Source organism: Acanthochromis polyacanthus, chromosome 14, assembly GCF_021347895.1.
Source record: "Acanthochromis polyacanthus isolate Apoly-LR-REF ecotype Palm Island chromosome 14, KAUST_Apoly_ChrSc, whole genome shotgun sequence".
NCBI classification, from domain to species: domain Eukaryota; kingdom Metazoa; phylum Chordata; class Actinopteri; family Pomacentridae; genus Acanthochromis; species Acanthochromis polyacanthus.
In genome coordinates this window covers 29,225,843-29,247,663 of record NC_067126.1, presented here as the reverse complement: position 1 = coordinate 29,247,663, position 21,821 = coordinate 29,225,843, and the positions used below count along the sequence as shown (strand labels likewise).

The 21,821-nt window shown below is 39.9% G+C and overlaps 2 protein-coding genes across 4 annotated transcripts in view; both read left to right on the top strand.

Moving 5' to 3' along the window:
• Positions 1 to 761: 761 nt before the first annotated feature.
• On the top strand, positions 762 to 12,148 carry marchf4b (membrane associated ring-CH-type finger 4b). Its single transcript, XM_022196152.2, has 4 exons — positions 762 to 2,222; positions 8,159 to 8,314; positions 9,436 to 9,628; positions 11,545 to 12,148. Exons 1-4 carry the CDS (start codon positions 1,791 to 1,793, stop codon positions 11,964 to 11,966), a joined length of 1,203 nt encoding a protein of 400 aa, XP_022051844.2. The 5' UTR covers positions 762 to 1,790; the 3' UTR covers positions 11,967 to 12,148.
• Positions 12,149 to 14,941: 2,793 nt separating this feature from the next.
• Positions 14,942 to 21,821, top strand: part of LOC110952560 (collagen alpha-2(VI) chain-like) — a 32,104-nt gene continuing 25,224 nt past the window's right edge. Inside the window, exons 1-3 of one of the 3 annotated variants that reach the window (XM_051959091.1) lie at positions 14,942 to 16,291; positions 18,822 to 18,964; positions 20,701 to 20,811. In XM_051959091.1, the coding sequence (XP_051815051.1) occupies positions 18,896 to 18,964; positions 20,701 to 20,811 (180 nt within the window). In that variant the 5' untranslated portion in view covers positions 14,942 to 16,291; positions 18,822 to 18,895. Of the gene's footprint in view, positions 16,292 to 18,192; positions 18,965 to 20,700; positions 20,812 to 21,821 lie in introns of those variants that run through there. The other 2 variants (XM_051959090.1, XM_051959092.1) reach the window with 2 other exon arrangements.

The following is a 21,821-nucleotide window of genomic DNA, read 5'->3' as shown; positions in this document are numbered from 1 at the left end:
GGCACACATGATTTGATGTAAAATAATTATTTCTTAATGTGTGCCTTTTTTCCCCCAATTGAATAAATGCACTTGAATTAAAGGATGGATTTTCCTCTTTTTTTCATTGTGGTCCTATATTATTTAGAAAAAATATGAATTCATTAGAAGCTAAAGAACACATCTTAACCAGGGGTGCCAATAATTATAGAGGACGCTGTGTATATATGTATATGTATATATATATATATATATATATATATATATATATATATATATATATACATATATATATATATATATATATATATAAATTTTTCTGAAATCTGTTCCTTCAGTTGGTTCCATTGCTGAGGACTTTACCTATATGGTGAATTGGAGGCTTTTGGTGGCTGCCTAAGGCTGCAATTTCTCTGTTTAATTCTTTAGACCTCATCATTTTTAATATTTTAGCCACTTTCAGCCTAATTAAAAATTAATATGTATGCTGAGCTAAATGACTCAATCTAGCTGTGATATTAGGAACATTTTGTTTCCCTTGTGTTGTCTGATGTTTGAACTGTTCAATTAAAGTACAACTTCATTTTCTTCTCCTCCTCCTCCTCCTCTTTTTTCTTGTTTTTTTTTTTAGTAAATGCAGAAGCCATCTTCCCCTCTTTAAAACAGAAATCACATCAATGTCACCTTTGACTTATTCTCTCCTTGTATGCTTTACACAAGTAATTTCCCATGTATTTGTCTCCGTCCACAGTTGTAATGAGTTGGCTGCTTGCATCACTGTGCGGTGGTGACGTGCAGCGTCTGGGAGCTGTCCCAGGAATCATGGTGCTGAAGCTGCAGCACCGATTCAGCAGCCAATGATCACAGGAGAATCCGGGGCTACGGATGCTTTCACCCAGAGCAGGACAGTCCGACAATCGTGTTGGATTTATACGGACGGATTTAAACCCTCCTGCTTGTTCTTCGGACATGGAGATTCGATAATTGGGGGATGTAAGCTTCACAGAGACTTGCCAGCGACCTGCAGTCTGGCTGAAAATCTGTGAGAGAAAAAAAAAATCCTGAAACTGTGAATCGTATGGAAATCGGTCTCCAGGTAAGACGGATTTTGCTTCCTAACATGGCACGCCGTCGATTGACTTAATTTGGTCTGAAAGCCTTAGAAGACGTCGACAGCCATCTGGTCTGCGCTGATTTATTTTTTAAAAAAGAAAGAAAGAAAAGAAAAAACGTGGCTTTCATTGTTGTTGGAATATTTGAATTTTAAGACTGAGCGCTGACATTTTGTTTTCGAGTTCAGTTCATTGTACCAAAGGCAGACCTGATTCTTGGTTTCTGCACTCGTCGTGGATCTGGAGGGAGAAGGCTGTCTAGATAGTTTGTGTTGGAGGGAGCAGCAGACTATTAAGGCCATGAAATGACAGTGGACACTGAGTGAACGGGCCATAGCCTTATTACTTGAATGCATTTTCCTATCAGTCTTAACGTTAGACTTTCCTATTTAGCTGTTTAATTCGCTCAACTTAATGGCTTCAGACACTTGTTTGCATCGATGGGATTTATTTACCTTTTGCGTTTGCATCCTCGTGGGGAGACAATAAAAGCCACACCATTAAAATACATGAATATCAGCATCAGAAACTAAAGGCTGCTGTTTAAACCCCGACTGGAAAAACGCACCCCCTGCCCCCACCATCCCATCCCACCACATATGAAGAGGTGCTTGCTTATGACGGGGACACACACAGCACACACTGTTGTTTCCCAGCACCTTTGCACGGTGCTGTGAGTTTCTGGTCGGAGACAGCCCGATGCTGCGCAGCCAGGGCATGCTGAAGAGCCGCTGCTGCGTCCTGCTTGGTGACCTGAGGGTGCTCCTGCTCGGGCCACCGGCGCCGCCGACACCGCTGCCTCCGCTGACCCCCATGAGCGGCCAAGCCTCTGAAAGCCATGAGACAGGCGTCACCGTCCCCGACAACAACAACACCTTAACGCGGAGCCACCAGCACACCGGGGACCGAGCGGCCGCACCTGCCACCGGAGCCGCCGGGCCACCGGGCGGTGAGCGGCCGGTGGCGGGCTGGGTGGATTCTGTTGAGCTGTCGGCGGCCCTGCGCGGCTGCAGCAGCTCCTCCGATGACTGCTCAAAGGGCAAACTGGAGGAGAGGTTCTCCCTCACCAGCTACACAGAAAGTGGCTTCAGGACGCCCGTGTGCAGGATCTGCTTCCAGGGACCAGAACATGTAAGTCATAAGAAACGTTCATCAAATGTTAAACTAGGATATTTATACCGTGTGCTGTCCATCTAATCCATTAATTAGTCATCACCTTCTTGCTGGGGGTTCATGAAATAGTAAAATGTAATGGTGTTACATTTAGCTAGGGTAGAAACCTTCTAAGTATTTGCTCTCCAAGGAGCAAAGGTTAACTGCAGCAACAAGTCCTCCAACCTATCCACCACGGCAGGTGTTGGAAAAGTTGCACCTTTCTATCCAGGAACATACAGGCTTTCTGTGACATGAGGCTGCTGTGGTCAAGCTTCTTTTCCAGTGCACAGAAGAAAAAAACACCACCAGTGTCTTGTTAGGGCAGCAGGAAAGCCCTCTGAGCAGGGATCCCTCTGCATCCTGCACTCGTCCCATTGCCAGGCTTGAAAAGACAGCTATAGCTAGCTAGTGGGAGGATAATGAAAGACCTTGTCCCCATGGCTGACAAGTGTGGAGGATACACAGGGATGCAGTAACAACTCATTACAGCCAAACAGTGCGAATTCACGTCGAAGCATTATATGCATGAAAAAATCAAATAATACCTCTCACTCGGCTGCTCGCACATTCCGCTTGGAAACAGCAACAAAAATAAATAAATATATTAAAATAACGTGCACAGAACAGAAGGGAAGAGCCTGCAGGTTAATCACACTGCGTGCCTCCGCCTTTGGGGCCATATTGATGATAATGTCACACCACATCAATCAGGAGAGGAAAATGTGAAAGGAGATGGCTACAATAAATAATATTAAATTATAACAGAAAAGCAGACAGTTAGCAATTCGCAGACGCATTAGTTACACTGTTTGACAGAGCTTTTGAGACCACATTGACGAATATGTCACACTTCACCAATTGGTAATGGAGGCAGGGAGGTTATAAAAAAAATCAAGAAGCGAGATAACTGAGGTGTGGAACAGAACTTTTTATCCTGCAGTCTGCACTCACAGTTGCTTTTCCTTTACCCTAGCAGCAGATTTACTGTATCATTTCATGGTCATTGCACTGTGTATAGCCTATAATCTTTCTATGTTTCATCAACTAATTACTCCAACACCAATTTTGTGCATCATTCCACCTCTGAGCTCAGGCTTTGTAATTATTACTGACATGGGGTCTAGTTATGAGATTGGAAGACAAGGCGTCATCCTTGTGTAATTTTTTTACTCCACCTAAAAAGACTCCATAGATAGTCAACACACTCGGCAGTGCATACAAAGTACTGGCTTCAAAATTTCCACTATTTCCCATGGCTTCTTCCAATACGTCTCATTAATGCTTCCTCGAGACGTTGCAGCAGGTCAATAGCACTCGATTTCGTGCTTATTATTATGCAAGTTTTTATCTTTCACCGGCCTTCCTTTTTCCTGTCGTCTCTGAGTCGTTGGTTTGGGTTAAGTCCAGCTATGGATCTGCTGAGGTGTAAATGGGTACAAGGAGAATGAGGCTCCATTTGAAAAGAGAGATGAGTGGACTCGCTATGTGTCACTGTGTGATACAGGCAGTGGGGACATTAGTTATCCTCTATTCTCCCTTAGCCTCCAGGATGTCACATAGACCAAGGCAGCCAGTATCTGATCTGACAATCCACCTCCAAAGCACTTCCATCCCCAAGGCTGAGATAGTCAAGACAGAGTAAAGAAGGGAGCAAAAGACATAGCTTTGTCCCAGCATCCCACTAGAAAAGGGCCTTGAGTGTCTGAGAGAAGCAAGCATTGAAAAATGATTGTATCCTGATTTAATGTGACACCAAACAATGTAATAAGTCTGTGTAATCGAATTCCTGTCAGTGTTTTTGGTGCTGTTTTCTTTGAGGTGAGATTCATAACCAAAGTTCTGCTCTTTTTAAGGATCAGTTCACGTCTTCCTTTTTTAAAACGTGTCTCATATGTAGATTTAAAGTGCTATTGGTCTCTGCAGTCATTCATCTTCATATGTGCCCTGAATCGATCCCTGTAAAGGCCTGTAAGCAGAATCAAGATGAATCATGAGAAGTTTCTTCTCTGTGACATTTCCCTTCTCTGCAGCTCAACAAAGAAACACTACACAAGGAAACAAAAATAAGGATTTTTTATTCCATTAATGGTAGCAGTGGAAGTTACATTTAATTGCAGACATCAAGAAGTGTAGAGTTTGTTTTCTACCTCTTACACTAAAATCATACTATCTACATCCTGTCATGACTGGTATGGACAGGATGAATGACTGATCGACCAATCATTCTTTCTCTGCCTCTATTGGCGTACTTATTAAGCTAGAAAAATAATCCTAACCAGACTTTAAGTGAGAACTATCACATACACATAATGTACAATACAATAAGCAGCTGAGCCAATGCCAGAAATGGTATGAATTCTTTTATCGCAGTACCTCAGGTTATTCATCTACTTTTTAATTAACAGCCAAGTCGACACATAATTCAATCCATTATTGGTTCTATTTAGCTAAAGGTCAGTGACAAGCTTTACAGAGGGCTCATGGAGCCTATGCTTTATTCAGGCTTGTGCTTTTAGACTTAATCTCAACCTTGTCGCTCAAAGAATAAGCAGTTTCTCTGCTATGTCTTTAGATCATTAGAGATTTCCAGAAAATATTCATATAGTACACAAACTCTTAAAAAATCACTGTAAAAGAAATACACAAAAAAATGTCTTGAAATGCTTGCCATGTGTGAGGGATCCTGAGGTGTCACGAACATTTATGCTGAAGAGCCCTTTGGGGATGATTCTTCTACTGTCTTCACTTAAGCTTTATGTTGACACTATGTGAGTCGCTGCTGCTTAGAAAGAGATGTGTGCTTTCCCTTCTGACACAGATAATGCACTTGCACAGTGTGTTTGTCTGAGGCACGATGAGAAGCCTTGAGGGGTCAAGTTAGCATCATTCTTTCTATATGGCCCTACAGTTGCGAGGCAATCTGTATTCCATCATATGCAGGATGGCTGCTCTGCCATTTGTTGGGAATAGGATATAAGCAAGTTACATAAGCACATGAAATGTTTTTGGCTGCTTTGCTGAAATCTATAGACAGGAGCTGTGAATCCGCATGCTTAAATTAGAACCCCCAGTTTCTCTTCTATTTAATTATCATTAAAGAGTCATTAACTGTCACTGTAGGCCCAGGGGTTCCCATAAAATCAGCAACGAGTGCAGTATCCTCTTGAAATTATATCCTTATTGGACGTCTTTTCCCCATAACTTGTTGCATATGGTTTGTGGTATATATATGAAGCTGTTTTTCAGTGCAGTATTGCAGGATTTTATAGAAGAAATGTTCGTAGACTGAATATTATTGGCCATTCTAAAAATCACTTTCATTCAGTTTCTGGGCGAGCTAGTTTATTACAGCGCAATTTCCCCCCGCTTAGAGTTAATGGAGTTCACTTGCATTGATTCCAGACCCTTAAGAAATGTGAATAGCCATCTCTAATTTATTTTCATGTCGTTATATATATTGGGAGGGAATCAAATTTTATAAGGAGAAAATTAGGTGCACTGAGGTGTTTTGGGATAATGTAGCTCAGAGAAATGAAACAACACAGCCTAAATATCAGACATATCTTTATATATGTTGTTCTATTGCGTTTTTTTTCAATGATTGTTGCTATTTGATCAACAAAAGGACATTTAGTTATCACTTTTCATATGCGTGGGCTGTAGTGCCACGTTTGTTATCAGTCTCTCTTGCTCTGTCTCCAGCCTCAGTTGTATTGGAGTGATCTAGGTTTCAGCTCTTGGCTGCGATCAGGACAGTCACAGTGAGCGGCCTGAGTCCCACTGGACACGACAGAAGTGTTCTGGTGCTCCTGCCAATACACTCCCACCCTGGCCATCTGTAGATGGGCCTTTTCTCTTCTAACTCCCTGCTTTTTCCTCTCTTCTCTTCAACCAGGACGCTGCTCCGTCTGTCAGAGATGTCAGCACAATAATGACACGGAGAAATAATTTGGAAACTTACTCCATTTTGCGCTTTTAAAAAAAACCTGTTTCTTCCTACAATGTCTTTGCTCGTGGTAGACTGGGAGAGGGAATATTGAATTAACAATACCTTAGTAATGTAATGCCTCAGCTTAGAGAGGAGAGGGAGGAGGAGATTTCTTGCAGCAGACGAGGGTTGGCTAATTTATTTTTTCATTCACTACAGGCTTTTTATTCAGTCCCATTAAGATTCAAACATCATATACAAGAAGGTCATGCTATGAATCTTACAGATATAAATTCCTTAAGTGCAGGTCAGGACCTAAAAATGGTGGCAGGCCAACATCTTTTAGGTCATCATCAATATCCAATATGACAAGATTAGTAATATATTTTAATGAGCTTGGGGCCTAGGGTGAGAGATTATAAAACTCTCATCTGTTCCTCAGGCTGAATACGACTTAAGAAGAATGGCTGGTTAAGAATATGGCAGAGCACATATTGCTCTTAAGTGAAAACCTTGTGATCCCAAATTTAGTGAACTTCATGGTTTCACTCCATTTGAAGAATTTAACCGTGTTATATATGGTGAAGAAAAAAAATCCCAAATGCTTTGGTTTGCTGAAATCTTGTCATACCCAACTGGATAAGCTGAAAACAGGATGTAAAGACTGAGCACAAGGATGCCAGATCTCATCTCCTTTACCTGACAGCACTGATATTTTCAGCAATGCTTTTCACGTGGTTCAAGAGTTCACAAGTCTGCCTCTATTGACCACTGGGCAGCTCTTCAGGAACAAAAACAGACCTTTACCTCAACTGCTTTGAGGCGCTGAAGGAAGGGTCATGTTTTATTTCAGCTGCTTGAACCTCTGCACCTCTTCAAGACATAGTCTAGTGCCACCTAGAGTTTAAACACACAATGCGAGCATTGTTATTCTGATGTTCAGTGACATCAATCACACAGTATGTGGCTGTCACCATGCTGACATTGGGGATTTGAAATGCCCTCAGTTATACTAACATCCTGACTGACTGACAGTGAGTTCAAAAATGTCACTCCAAGATGACCAGTACGTCAAGAAGCCATGCTTTCTGCAATAACTGCACCAAATGTTGGATCTTGTTTAAAAGGTTAACATTGTCTCCTAAAGATAAAGTGCAGACAAAGGCGGGCGGCAAAGAGGACATTTTACATTTCTATTTGGTCTCAAATCTCCAACTGCTACTATAAAAGAACATTTTCATGCTCCCTATGAGAGATGCATTAATTTTATGACCTGCAGTATCAGTGTAACTTTAGCGAAGCATTTTACTGCTTTGTTGCGATTTGCTCTTTCACAGGAGCTCCAGTGACTAATCCTCCACTTTCAGCGGTACTAGTAATCAAGCATTTTGCCTGTCAACTAGGTGTAAGGCAAAGCTTTCATTTCACACCTGAACTGGTGTTCTGCTGTAATAGGTCTGAGCAGCGCTGCGTACTCTGCATGAGAGTGAGTGAGTGAGTGTGTGTGTGTGTGTGTGTGTGTGTGTGTGTGTGTGTGTGTGTGTGTGTGTGCATGTGTGCATGCTCGCCTAACCGTGCACAAAAAGCCCTTGGAAAATCAATAAGCCAGCACAAAGAACCGCAAAGAAATATAAATATATGTATAGTGTAACCAGTGGTATATTGCATGTAAAAGAGTTACTGCAGAGGGTAAATAAGATGAGAGGGACTGTCAGCGGTCAATGATTGCTGTAGGCAGAGATTTCTTCTGAATCACAAATCACTACTAAACCGTGTCCTGCTCACAGGCGTCACTCCAGCAAGAGAATGTAGCAGCTTTATATATATATATATATATATATATATATATATAAATATATATATTCAACAGATTACAATACATCCACTTACAGTGAAAACAAAGGCCACATTTTTGCATTTAATTAGACAGAATAATAATGACATGTGGTGGGTACTGACTGGCTGTGTGTATGTGAACCTGCAGGGGGAGCTCCTGAGCCCGTGTCGGTGCAGTGGGTCTGTACGCTGCACCCACCAGCCCTGCCTCATCAAATGGATCAGTGAGAGAGGATCTTGGGCCTGTGAGCTCTGCTACTACAAATATCAGGTCATTGCCATCAGCACCAAGAACCCACTACAGGTGAGCTGTAAAGAGCACTGCTGTTTAGAAGGAATAAGAGCTGGGAAAAACTCAAAATGCTGAGTGTTTACTGTCGTGTTGTCCTGTGGGTCAAAATTGACCTGTTTTAAAGTTTGAAAATGTGGAGAGAAAATATATATATTCACAGTGACACTTCTGATGTCCACGTTTTCAACATTTTTGGGACATCTTTGGACATTTTTTGGTGGGGAAAAAAAATCCAGTGAATTTGGCTGGATTTTGGTAGATTTTTATGTGAATGTTCTCCAAGAAAATTTTAGAAGTTTTATTGATATATATGTAATCACTTTAGATATTTTTAGGAATTTTTTTTTGGAAGATTTTTACTCATTTTTTGAAAATATTCACAAGAATTTTTTTAACCAAATTTAGGGCATTTAAAAAAAACTTTTAAGGGAAATTTTTTATGAATTATTGGAATCTTCTTCCTGAAGGTTTTGCAAATTTTCTGAAATTTGGGGTATTTTTTTGCTGGATTTTTGGATTTTTTTCAGACAAGGAAACAATATTTTTTGGTGCCTGTAAATGAGGACAACAGGAGGGTTAAAGCATATACTTTGGTATGTCTTTAGGAGATTGACCCTTCTAATTCAGGGCTTATTTAGAAGCATTTCTGGTTTTCATATCAGAATTGATTTGGGAGGTAACACCCAAAGCACAGTTTTTGCAAATCACAGAGTTCTAACTGCAGCTCCAGATTTGCTCTGATCACGAACTGAGGAATTCAGAGGGAAAATGAAGTGTTTTGAGTTAAATAAGGCGTATCCTCTCTGATCTTCAGAATTGGAAGATTATAGAAGCAAATTTTTATCAGTTTTCATCTTTAATAATATTATAGGGTTGTTTGTAAGTGGATATAGATTTTCTTTAAGAGGTTTTTCTGCATGTGACTGATGTTCAAAAGACTGCATTTTGCATTAAAAATATAGGGCTTTTATTGTAATGGACTAGACAATCATCATTATAATGTGCATCCAGTTATAGTGTTTTTCATCTTCTCCTTTTATTTGCGTTTATCTGCCTCTATAAGAGTTCGGTACGGTCAAAAGAGAAACTAGTAAGCAAAGCAATGAACAAAGCTGTACTATCTCTTCTTGCAGTGGCAGGCCATCTCCCTGACAGTAATAGAGAAAGTGCAGATAGCAGCAGCCATCCTGGGCTCCCTGTTCCTGATGGCCAGTATCTCCTGGCTGGTGTGGTCCTCTTTTAGCCCGTCTGCCCGCTGGCAACGTCAAGATCTGCTTTTCCAGATCTGCTACGGGATGTACGGCTTCATGGACGTCGTCTGCATCGGTGAGGTTTTAAACAGTTAGTGGTAATTTCGTGTAATGTTTCTACTTCTTCTTGAAATGATTTTGTGCCTTTTACGACTGAGAATAATATCGAGTCCACTCAGGTCACATTAATGCAGGTGCATTCAACAGGCAAAAGTAAATGTCAAAAGTGTTCGGCAGAGTCAGTAATTATACCTGACGGCTGTCCCCCCCCCCCAAAAAAAAGAAAAACAGTGAATGCCGTGAACAATTTACATCATTGACAATCAATGCAATTAATCTACACCGCATCGTCAGCTGCTTCAAATCAATATGGTGTGCAGTCGGTTCACAATTGATTGCATACGTGATTGTTTGGCCAATCTTTATGAGCATTTCTGCAATATTACCTTTATCACAGTTACTATATTAAAAATGATGAAATGCTGCATCAAGCCTATTTTATAAATTAAACATGAATTCCAAATTTTCAAAACGCAGTGTTTTTGCACCAACTGAAGTGGCTCTCATTGCATATATTAAAATACATTTCTAACTATAATCCAAAAAGCTACGATGCTAAATTCAGGCAAACTTTGGAAACCATTGTGTGCTGTCAAAACACAAGAGAGGGAAAAAAAAGGTGCACTGGAGCATTTTTTTCAGAATTTGTGTGGGTGTCCAAATTGAAACTTATAGCATCTGTTTTAAGCCTGCTGTCCTCCTCTGGCGCTTCAGGGCCCACATGTTTTGGATGAATGTGTGATGGCATCTCACATTAAGAAAACTCTTAACTGCCACTGCAGCAGACAGCAGGGGGAGAGGAAAAGGAGATTGATTGTCTCCGGTTTGGTGGCGAGGATTGACTGTGGAGTCATTAACTCTGCACTTTACAGAGATTAACTTGTCACCTGGTAGACGTTAAAGAGCAAAGACCTGACTTTCACTTATCCGCAAAGTTAGAGGGGGGAAAGAAGCAGAGTTGAGGAAATGCGACAGGATTTTATCAATAAACTCCGACTGCTGTCACTGTGGCTGCTGCCTTATGTAACGACTCATAACAGAGGGTGGTGTTATACTATAACGGTAATAAAATACTGCATCAGTTACAATCGGCCAGCTGTATGATCATTCATGTAACACTTGAACACCCCCAGTTTACATTTATAAGCAGCATATAAAGATTTGATAGATTAAAACACAATATAGTGCAAGTATAAGAGGAATGAAAGACATTTTAATCACTTTGTTGCACAGTATTTTCAACAATTCTATGAAGATAAATGCATCTGTTTATATGTAAGCATCCAGTTATGGATGGAGGAAGAGATAAAGTGGTTGAGAAATAACTGAACAAACACTTTAAAATACCTTCTATATTCTTAGAACTGCAGTTAAGTGTGATATAAACCTTATTACCATAGTACACTTTTATGTACTATTTTATGTTAAATGCTAAATAAGGGTTTAAAACAGAGTCTAATCATACTGTATTTCCCTGTACATGACTTTAATATGGAAAAATACAGGCAGTAAAATCTTAGACTCTGAGCATCTGCTGTTACAGATTGATTTCAATTTTCCACATACTGATTTCAATGAACATGAGTCAATAAGCAATTCTGAACTGAGATAAGATCTTATCGAACAACCCCAGAGAACAGATGCAGCGTTTTTGCGAACCTAAATCTGAAAACGGTGAGTATCGCTGTGTCATGAGTTGCACCATGTTTCCACTTTTTCTTAGAAATAAGGATCTTCTCTGTGGGTTCTCTGTGGTGCGGCACTTTAAAGATAAAGAGTTGTTTTGTTCTGCTACTGCCTCAGCTAATACTTTCTGCAGGCTTTAACACAGAGAATCCACCACTGCAGCGATATACAGTACATCACTTTGTGGTGTCATTAAGACTGCTGCCGCACAGTGACATCGTCTAACTGATGCTCTGATCCCCACAGCTTTAATTGTCCACGAGGGACCTTCTGTGTTTCGTATCTTCCACCGCTGGCAGGCCGTTAACCAGCAGTGGAAGGTCCTGAACTATGACAAGTCTATGGACAGCGATGACCTGAAGGACGCCACTGTAGACAGGACTCTGTCTCAGCCCAGCCAGGGCTACCAGACTGGGATAGGAGTGTCCACCTCCACCTCCTCGCTGATGGTGGTGGCTTCTACAGCCGCTGGCTCCACTTCTACAACCGTGGTGACGGCCGCAGGAGGACTGGGAACACATGTGGACCCCAACAGCGACAGCGCAGTGCCGGACCAACACTGTCCCTACAACATTCTCCACCTGCTCAGCCACCTGAGGCAGCCGGAGGCCCGCAGCCAACCCAGCAATAGCACAAGAGAGCTGGTCATGAGAGTCACTACAGTCTGAGGAGTCAGTTGAGGCCTTATCTCACACGGAGGTGAAAGATTTATCAACCAGCTGACAGTTGGAAAAAAAAACGTCCTATCTTAACTGCACTGGATTAATACCATGTTCTTGTTTGTTTCAAAATGCATCTCTGATGTCCTTACATTGATTGAATAAAAGTCGAAGTTGTTTGATTTGCAGAATTTGGTGGAAAATAGTTATTTCGAGCATTTGGAGAAAGTGTTAAAGAATGCTTTCAAAAATATGTGCATGGATGTTCATACGTTATCTTTGCAAACCATGTATAGCTTATTATTGTTGCTAATAAGAACAGCAATAATTTATATCTTACACAGACAGCTGGTCAGGCAAAATGCCAACAAACCAGCAGCCTAAAGGGAAAACAAAACAATTTACAGTCTCCTTATGATGAGGTTTTCATCAGTACAGTTGATGTCAGTGTTTTCAGAAGTGGATTTTTCTGAGAATGCTGTAGATTCTTGTTATTCTTCTTCATAAATTGCTAACATTTTTACCTGGAAAACTGTCTGTAAGGGGGGAAAAACCCAAACAAAAGCACTACAGTCTTTTATCTTTTATTATACCATAGAAAATGTTTGGATTTTTAAAAATATGTATCCAGATTAACATTTCAGCTAAAGCAGTCATAGACACTCATGGATTGCATTTAGATTTCTCTCATTTAAGTGCAGTAGTTCAAATTAAAACTGTAATGATGTTCATCAGGGTTTTACTTTTTTGCTCAGAGGAATTTTTGGTGCACCCTAAAGAGAATTAATCATGCATAGGCAAACCCTAAGGCCCAATCTGAGCCAAGAAAACCCTGGTATTGCATGTTTTTGTCCATTGTTGAGATGCATTGTTGTATTAAGATTGCAAATACAGTGATGGAGTGTTCAAAACTTCAAATGTATTATTATTAACTGGGTTTTAGGTGTTTTCCACCCAAATATTACCTCTGAAATCAGAGTTTACTGTTTAAGAGAAATCCATTTGTGTGAAAGTGTACAGAAGTTTGAACACTTCCTGTGTGTCAAAAAATAGAATTTAAATTAGTAGAAAGTGTTAGACTTTAGATTACTGTTTAATCCAATGCAGGCATAGCTTTTCCTTTGATGATAGTACTGCAGAAAATTTGCAAATGTTTAATTTATGGCACAAATATTTTTCATCCCAGGCGTGTTATGGGAGAAAACACTACAACAGGTGTGTTGTGGATTAAACCATATGGCCTTGATGTAAATCACAGGCAGGATATGGAAGAGTTAACAAGCTGCCTAAAATCATTTTCAGGGTTTTTTGCCACCACAAGATCAAAGCAGGTGTGATTTTGATGCACTGTTTTCAAAAAAGAAGGGGATTTTCTTTGTACTGTCTTTGATGGACACTTTATTGTTGCAGCATTTCCTTGTCAGGCATCATTATGTGATTTTGTTGATTGTCGGAAGATTATTGAGCATGTCTTCGCTCTTATTGGAACACCTTTCCTCAAAATGCACAAAAGAAGAGGTTTTACAGTACTTCTACCAATGCATCTGAACAATGGAGGAAAGCCGTCATTAAAGAAATCATCGGCTAGATTCTTTAATTGCTTCTGCCAGTTAGCCTATTCATGAAATCATGTTTCTGCTTCAAAGCAGTGATGTCACCGGTTAGGCCCACATTCATGTTCGCGTTTGACTCACAAAGCCAGCGATTTCCCCGTCTCTTGGCTCTCAGATTCAGATATGCTGTTTGATATTGCTTCACGGCTCTTGTTTCATGTCCATGAAAGATGAGCTCTGTCTCGGGGGGGCTGCACATCTCTAAAGCATGTTGTGGGAGGGAAGAAACGCTGCTAAAAAACATCCTCATCGTGGGGCGTGGTGGGGATAGGGCATATTGATGTTACCTATTTTATCTGACACTGAGATACTGTACGATGGAGTGCATTGTCGTGCAGTTTTGTGTTCGGATGGAACCTCCTCAGAAAATATTTTGATGCTAATATTATCCTTTGCAAGAAAAGAAAAACATAATGAGACATTTTGCAGGGGATCTGCCACTTCTAAGCCTTTCCAACATGCATTACATTAAAACACATCATTAGCTTTAATATGAATCTCACAGGAAAGATACAGATTATTGTAAGTGAAGCAGCAGCATCATAATGTAACATTATCTTATCAATATAACATAGCTCTGCCACCTGTTAAGCACCTGCATATTTGAAGTAGTCCACACATAATAATTTGCTGTCAGAAAGCATATTCCTAAAGTGCATCATCTGCTTTCTGTTTAGCATTCAGTATTGTTTCAATCAATCACCACTTCACCCGGTGAATCTGCTATTCTACAATCCTGCGACATCCGTCATCATCATCAAATGCCAGGAGTATAGTATCTGCGGAGAATCAGGTAGCACAGTGATTTTCTGCTGAATTATTTAAGCCATGAAGTGCTGATATCAATGGGTGGGAGCTGCTGTATAGAACCAACTTGCAAGGAGCCGGGAGGTTGCAGAGAGTTCACCGTGAATCTGCTTGCCTCAGTTCTCTTCACACCTTGTCTCTTTGAATTCACAGATGCATACACCTAGCTTTGATGAAACACAATTTTTTAAAAAAATGCACAGGAATATTATTCTTCAAGGACTGATGGGGGGGCGCGTGTGTACGGGAATTTATTTATTTAATTGTGCTCACATGTTGCACACACTTAGATCATGCCTGTAAAGCATGCTGCGTATTCAAATTCAGCTCCTGTAGCTGTTGCTAGGGCAGAGAAGTCACACTTACTTTGAAATGCTGTGAGACAGCTGTGAGGTGGGATTTAGCATTGTTTACGCTATTCAGCCTTCATTTAAGCTCCACAAAATTCTCCCATCAGGGAAAAAAAAAACCATGTATTTTTAGCAAGTTCAATTTGAAACTAAGGCAGAAGTGCTGTAACAGTTTTGTAGCGCTGTGCTCAAGAAAATCCTTAAAAAATCTTTGATGAAACTCATCAGTCAGATATTTAATCCAATGTAAAAGCTTAAACTATTTCTAATATTTCTGTTCTTTTCCTGAGTATGTGACATTCACATGAACCTATGATTTCACAAGAGTCCTCTGGTTGGCGTACAGTGCAGTAAAACTATCGCTTTCATTCGTAGAAAATTACCCCAAAAAGGATTTTTGCAGACTATATGGAACTCTGAACCTTTGAAACGGAATACATTACGTACAGCTAATGTACTATTCATGCAGGTTGTCTGAAGTCACACTGGAAGAAAGCCCCGCATTCACTCGCTGCAACTTCTAACGCTGCAAATGAAAGGGGGCAATTTTAAGTGCTGCTTTTTTGTTGTTGTTGAGCTGAGAGGAATTGACAGGTGTTATAGAGAAGCTGGAAGCATCGACGGTCAGTGACAAATTGAAGGAGAGTGAATGCAGAGATTTACATCTGTTCCTCTGTACCCACTTACTCTTATTCAGGGTCAGAGGCTGCTGAAGGCTGAAAAGACATTCACTGGGCGTTTTTCTGAAAAGCAGACTTATGGGTAATTTGCAGTGGGAGAAACCAAGAGGACTCAGGGGAAACTAAACATACACAACTCCAAACAGGAAATCCAGAGCTGAGATTCACGCCCAGGATAGTCGCTGTAAATTGTCAGAACAAACCCCTTAACCACCACGTTCAAGACCTAAACTGTGTTAAAAGGAAGGGGAAAAAAGATGATTACTTTATCTGGGATCTTTCATTATGTTTAAATAGACTTTTACAAGAGTGGAACCAATTGAAAAGATGAAAGGCGTTCTACACTTCACTTGTCAAAAACGATCATCAGTAACAGATATGATTCTCTGTGACCTGTTTCTGCAGCTTGTGTTCCCCCCCTGGTGGATAACTCCTATACTGCTCTCGAGTACTTACAAAACAGGAGCCTTCCAGGGATCATCATGGTTGATGTTGACACTGAAGTAGCAAAATCTGAGAAGGAGGCAGAGATTTAAATGTCAATCACAAGGTGATACTCTTTGCGATCCTTCAACAGCGACACACTCTGTGTGACGACGACTTATGAAATCAGCAGTGGTGACCAGTTGCAGATCTTCCGTGGTGCCCCCCCGCCCTGCCATGTGATGTGATTGGCCACCCCCTGTACACTCCCCAATTTTGAAAATTTGTAATACTTACACTCCGATTTCCTACACTCCTGAACGCAACTTCGTTGTCTGACTGCACCTGAATGCACCAATGACGTCAGTTTGATCTTTTGATTGTATTTTGTTTGGGTTTGAAGAAGCTTTGAAGATTTTCCTGATGCTGGAGGAGAAGGGGAGCAGCTTTGCACCTTTGCGGTAAGAAGACTGTGGCCGTTTCTCAGTACGTAACTGTCCATACTTGCGTTCTCACGTACTCATGAATCATCATCATCGAGACTGCATCGGACCAGACTAGTGTGCATAGATATGAATCAGTAGATAGATACATATCTATGGCTGCAGCTACCAGTGGACAGGAGGATTTTATTAGAGGAAGTCAGACAGTCACACAGAGAAACATTAGAGCTCACACTGAAATGGAGCTACAGCTCTGTGTCTTGTAGAAGATTTATTTTCAAAGCTACATGTGTAACAGTAATAATCCGTGCCAGAGCAGACCTCATTAGCACTTCCGCTATGTCGGCTAACTTCCGGCCACTCCAGGGCTGCTGTTGTCATTAATGTAGCCAGAATATGGATTAATTTTTCGTTTGGGCTTGACAAAGACGAGAATAATAATATTCAAAGCAAGTGGAGCAGCTAGCGAACACTTATTACAGTTTGATTTGCATTTTCAAAGTCAGATTTTTGAAATCATGTAATTTTCCCATAAAAACTAAAAACTAATCACGGCTTGTATTTTGTCAGAGAAACCTGGAAATGTTGTTTATCCGTAATTCTGCTAACTTGACTGAACGTGGGCTGCAGTTCCTGTTGGACTTCATATATTTCACTATGCAGACATTTTTGCTGATGTCCTGTATATTTTATAGACATAAACATATTTGATAGAAATATTAGAAATGGATTTCTGTTTCCTCATAATAATTGAGTTAATGCCATTAAATGTTCATCAGTGATTTATCTTTAAAGTGAAACTTTTACTTTGCACCTATATTTAAAAAAAAAAAAAGTAGGTCATTTTAAAGTAAGACATCAAAGGATGGTTTTCTTAGGTAAATGAATTTAAGGTTTAATTGACTGAAATCTTTCAGGCAATGTTGTGTTTCTTTCAAATTGAAATATCTGGATTTAATTAATACAGCTCAGTCAGTTACATTTTATATTATTAAGAATTTTTATTCAGTTTAACACTAGATGATGCATCAGTTCATTGAGTATTTCAGAGCCAGTTTTTTCTTTTCAATTATCTGTATTTAAAGTGATATTATTAAAATATAATTGCAATGAAAGAGCAGCAGCATAAGAAACAACCAACTATACAAAGGAAGTGCAGTTATTTTAATATAAAAAAAGATCTATCAGTTAGAACATGGTGAAAGTGCAGCTAAAGTTAAGTTAGCGAAACTATGGATAAGCAACGTTTCCTTTTACTTCCGGAAAAATAAAAGCCTCATATTTGCTATTTATTAAAAAATCACTAAAAGCAACTCTTCCACCCAGTTTGTTTTTAGTTTGTTGGTATTTATCGGTGGAGCAGCAGCACATTTTCCACAGACTTTTTTTTACTGTCTGTTGTTTTGTTTTAATCAGTTTTCACTTCAGTAATCCAGTCCTTTGGCTGATTGGACCAATAAAATAATAAATGATAATTTACTTATTGGTGGTTTTAATGAACTTTATGTTCAACTTCAGAGTCAGATATAATGTGAGCAGTGAACCGCAGGAGTTGGTGGATTTTATTTGCGTGTGTTACCAGAGAAGAGAGTTAGCATCCAGTGAATATTATTTTTAACGTGAATTAGCGATGCTAACTGTGCTAGCTGACCAGTCCTGATTAGCAGCTAAATGTAACATCAAGCTAACGATGTTTGTGTTGTTTCCTGTCAGCAGCTGAAGTGTGTTCCTGTCATTAAGTTCATAAAACTGTGGCTGGTTGACGTTAATGTAACGTTCAGGAAACTTAAATGTGATTGAAACAGTAACGTTAATGTTCCAATTGTCAGTAATCAGCTTTAATTTGACACTAAAACAGACTGATAGTTTTAAAAAAACATCAGTTTCATTAAGTTGTTCAAAATTGTCTCATTTGTTGTGATTTTGCTGCTGATTCATGAAAACCAGATGATCCGTGTTGAAGACACGTTTAGTTCTAGTATCGGAAGTACAAGAAGGAAAATGGAAGTTTAGTTCTGCTACTTCAAAGATTTCAAGAATAAAATAACTAAATGAGTCTTTATGCCTCCAACTTTGTTTTACAAGAATTAAATAATCACAGATAATAAAAATATAAATAGCAGAGAAAACCTGAGAGAATAATTTCCTGAAAAGTCTATGAAGGAAAAGAAGATTTTTCTCCTGAAAGATCAGAATCAGCTCCAACATCTGCATCTGACAGCATCAAGTCAACCAGAAAGAAAAGAAAATGACTTCTTTCTGATCACATCTGTTCTGCTGCTCACATTCTTCACCTTTATAGTCCACTTTTTAAAGTTCAGCAGACAGGTTCTCTGCTTTGGAGTGTGACGATGTCGTCGGTGATGTGGAGACTGAAGTTTCCGTTTCACCCACAGCGTGCTTTAGGGCGCCCGGGTCGGACTTGATGTTTGAAATACTGACCGACAGCTCAGATTTAACTGTCTGTAGTTCCGTTTTGATGGATGATAAATTTTCACTCAAAGCCACTAGGAGTTGGGTCTTTAAAATAACCGCCGTCTCGTTACAGAGTGAAAGTAGCAGTTCCTCCTTAAGGTCAGAGATTGCAGCATCCGAGGGCCTCTTCAAAAGAAGACGTAGTTGATGAAGACGTTCTGGAGCAGAAAGACCACGACCAAGCAGCCTGGATATCTTAGGCAGCGTCTCCCTCAGGTGGGTGTCATCAGTGTTCACGGTCAGGTCTGTGGTAATTCCATCAAAAAACAACAGAAAAAAATCTAGATTGTAAATCAACATGTAACCAAAGCACTCTGTGTGTAACGCCATAGTATAGGATGTAGTTCAGAAAATGTCAAAGTATAGCATACTTTTCAAGAATAACATTGTATGGCCTGTAGTTCATAGTATAGCATGTCAGCAAAAAAACATAGATTATTATGTGGTTCAAACAGTGCAAAATGATAGGATGTTGCCTAAAATTGTCATGTATGATATGTGGTTCAAAAAATGGGTTAGGGTTAGGTATATTGTCAAAATAGTATGTTATTCAAGAAAACATCAGTCTTATATGCCATCTAAAAAATGCCATAGAATAATAGTTCAGTGCACAAGTAAGAGTATAGTAAATTTTAAATTCTTATATGTTATGTATAACATTGAAGCAGTTCATCTAATCAGTGCTGATGTTTGTGTTGGTGTTAGTGTACATTCAGACTGTACATAACAACCACTTAGAAGCAGGAGAACAATTTATTTGAAGTCCCAGCAGCTGAATGCCAAAATGAGTTGCGACTATATGAACTGTCTTATTGTTTCTCAGTGTCCTGCAGTGCTAAAAACAACAAAAAAACTAAAACAAAAAAACATCATAGTAATATGTCAATTAAAAAGCCTATAGTATAGTATGTCGCTCTAAAAACGTCATAGTATAGCACGTTGCTCTAAAAACAGTCCAAAAGCTGGTTTCCAGAGGGTTAGGCAAGGCAAGGCAAGGCAAATTTATTTATATAGCACATTTCAACAACAAGGCGATTCAAAGTGCTTTACAAAGACATTAAGACAGAAGATGACAACAATTATTAAAAGAAAAACATTTATAAAATCATTTAAAAAAAGGTCAGAACAGTAAAAAGATCAGAAACAGAAGTCAGAAAACAAGGGCACAATTATTAAAAGAAAAACGGAACAGTAAAAAGATGAAAAACAAAAGTCAGAAAACAAGGGCTGTTTAAAATAGCTGTCATAAAATAAGATTTAAAATAATTTAATCAAAAGCAGCTGAGAACAGGTACATCTTCAGAATGGACTTAAATGTGCTGAGAGTTTCAGCTGATCTACAGTTTTCTGGGAGTTTGTTCCATATATATGGGGCATAGAAGCTGAACGCAGCTTCTCCGTGTTTGGTTTTTACTCTAAGAACTATGAGAAGACCTGATCCAGATGACCCGAGTGGTCTGGGTGGTTCATACTGAGTCAGGAGGTCTCTGATGTATTTTGGTCCTAGACCATTTAAAGCTTTGTAGACCAGCAGCAGGACTTTAAAATCTACCCTCTGAGTGACAGGAAGCCAGCGTAAAGACTTTAAAACTGGAGTGATATGATCTATTTTCTTGGTCTTAGTGAGGACTTGAGGAGCAGAGTTTTGAATCTCATGAGTTAGTCAGTTAAGTTTATCAAGTCAACTTTATTTGTTTAGCACCTTTCACACATTACAAAACTAAACAAGCAAAGAGAAAAACTGTGCTAAAACTATGATTAAAACTCAAAAAAATTTTGAAAAAAAAGATTTAATATGGTAATAAAATATGTTGTGTCCAGGGGATGGAGGGAGTTTATTGAAGCCTTCTTGGGCTCACACGGTAAATAATTTACAATAGAAACTTTCCAGTTTAAGGAAACTGCAGAGCAACAGTAGAACCAACAATATCTCCTGTTTTCTCCTTTGGTAGTTGCTGGAGGTGCGGACCCGTACTTTCCATTTGCCAATCAGATACGCGAGATCTGGTCACGTGACTCCCGGTAGACGCTGGAGGTACGGACCCGTAGCATCGGTACTACAGGTACGGAGCCTAACCTGACCCTAACACTAACCTTAACCTTTGCTTACCATTCAACAGTTTGCAGTGGTTAGCAGCTTCTTGACTCGCGAGACTCGTGTATGGGTCCGTATCTGTCTGGCAAATGGAAAGTGCCTTATCGGGTTCGTATCTGTAGACACTACCTTCTCCTTTAATGATTTGACTCTTCTGGTGCTTTTAGACCAAAGAACTACAGACTCTTCACAACATGCTCAAACTCTTGGTACAGGACCTCACCACACGGGTCAAGAAGGTTTCCTTCTCATTTCTACTATGAAGCTCACCTTCTCCTGCTCAAACTGCTGACAAATATTTCTGCTGCTCCAAAGTCAAGGTCTCCAGAACTTCCTAAAAACTCTCAAAGTTTCTTCTGCTGCAGGTTGCTTTGTAGAACTGTTCCAGAAAACCTCACTAAACCACATGGAGGGGCCTCAAGATAGTCGTCCAAATTAAACTGTACAAAAAACAAACTAGCACAACCCAAACGCTAAAGTCTCCTGCAGCCTATCAGAGAAACTCTGTAAACAGAGAATGAGGACAGGAGCTCTTCCCTTCTGGACAACTAATGTTGGTTCACAAACAAGAATACAGAATGTGTCTGACCAAAAACCTCTAAAGACTCACTACAGCCAAGATAAAGACACAACTCAGCTGCACCGAATCCACTAATCACTGCACAAATTAGCACCATGTGCTAACTGTGGCTAAAGAACCACATTTACCAAGACAACTATCCAGTACAAAGCCCTAAACACACCAAGAAACACATTAAAGAAAATTTTACTGCTGGAAGCTGCAAGCCAATGCCTAAAGAACAAACTAAAGCAACGGCGGCCAAACCCAGTTCAGTGAAGAGAAGCAGAGGAAATGTTTGACTGCAGTCAGCTAAAGCAGAAGACATGAGCTGCTCAGGTGTTCCTGATAACACCAAGCAGCCACCTGGACAGCCAATAGGAACACAGCTTACTGGAAGTCCAGAGGGCTGGCTTAGT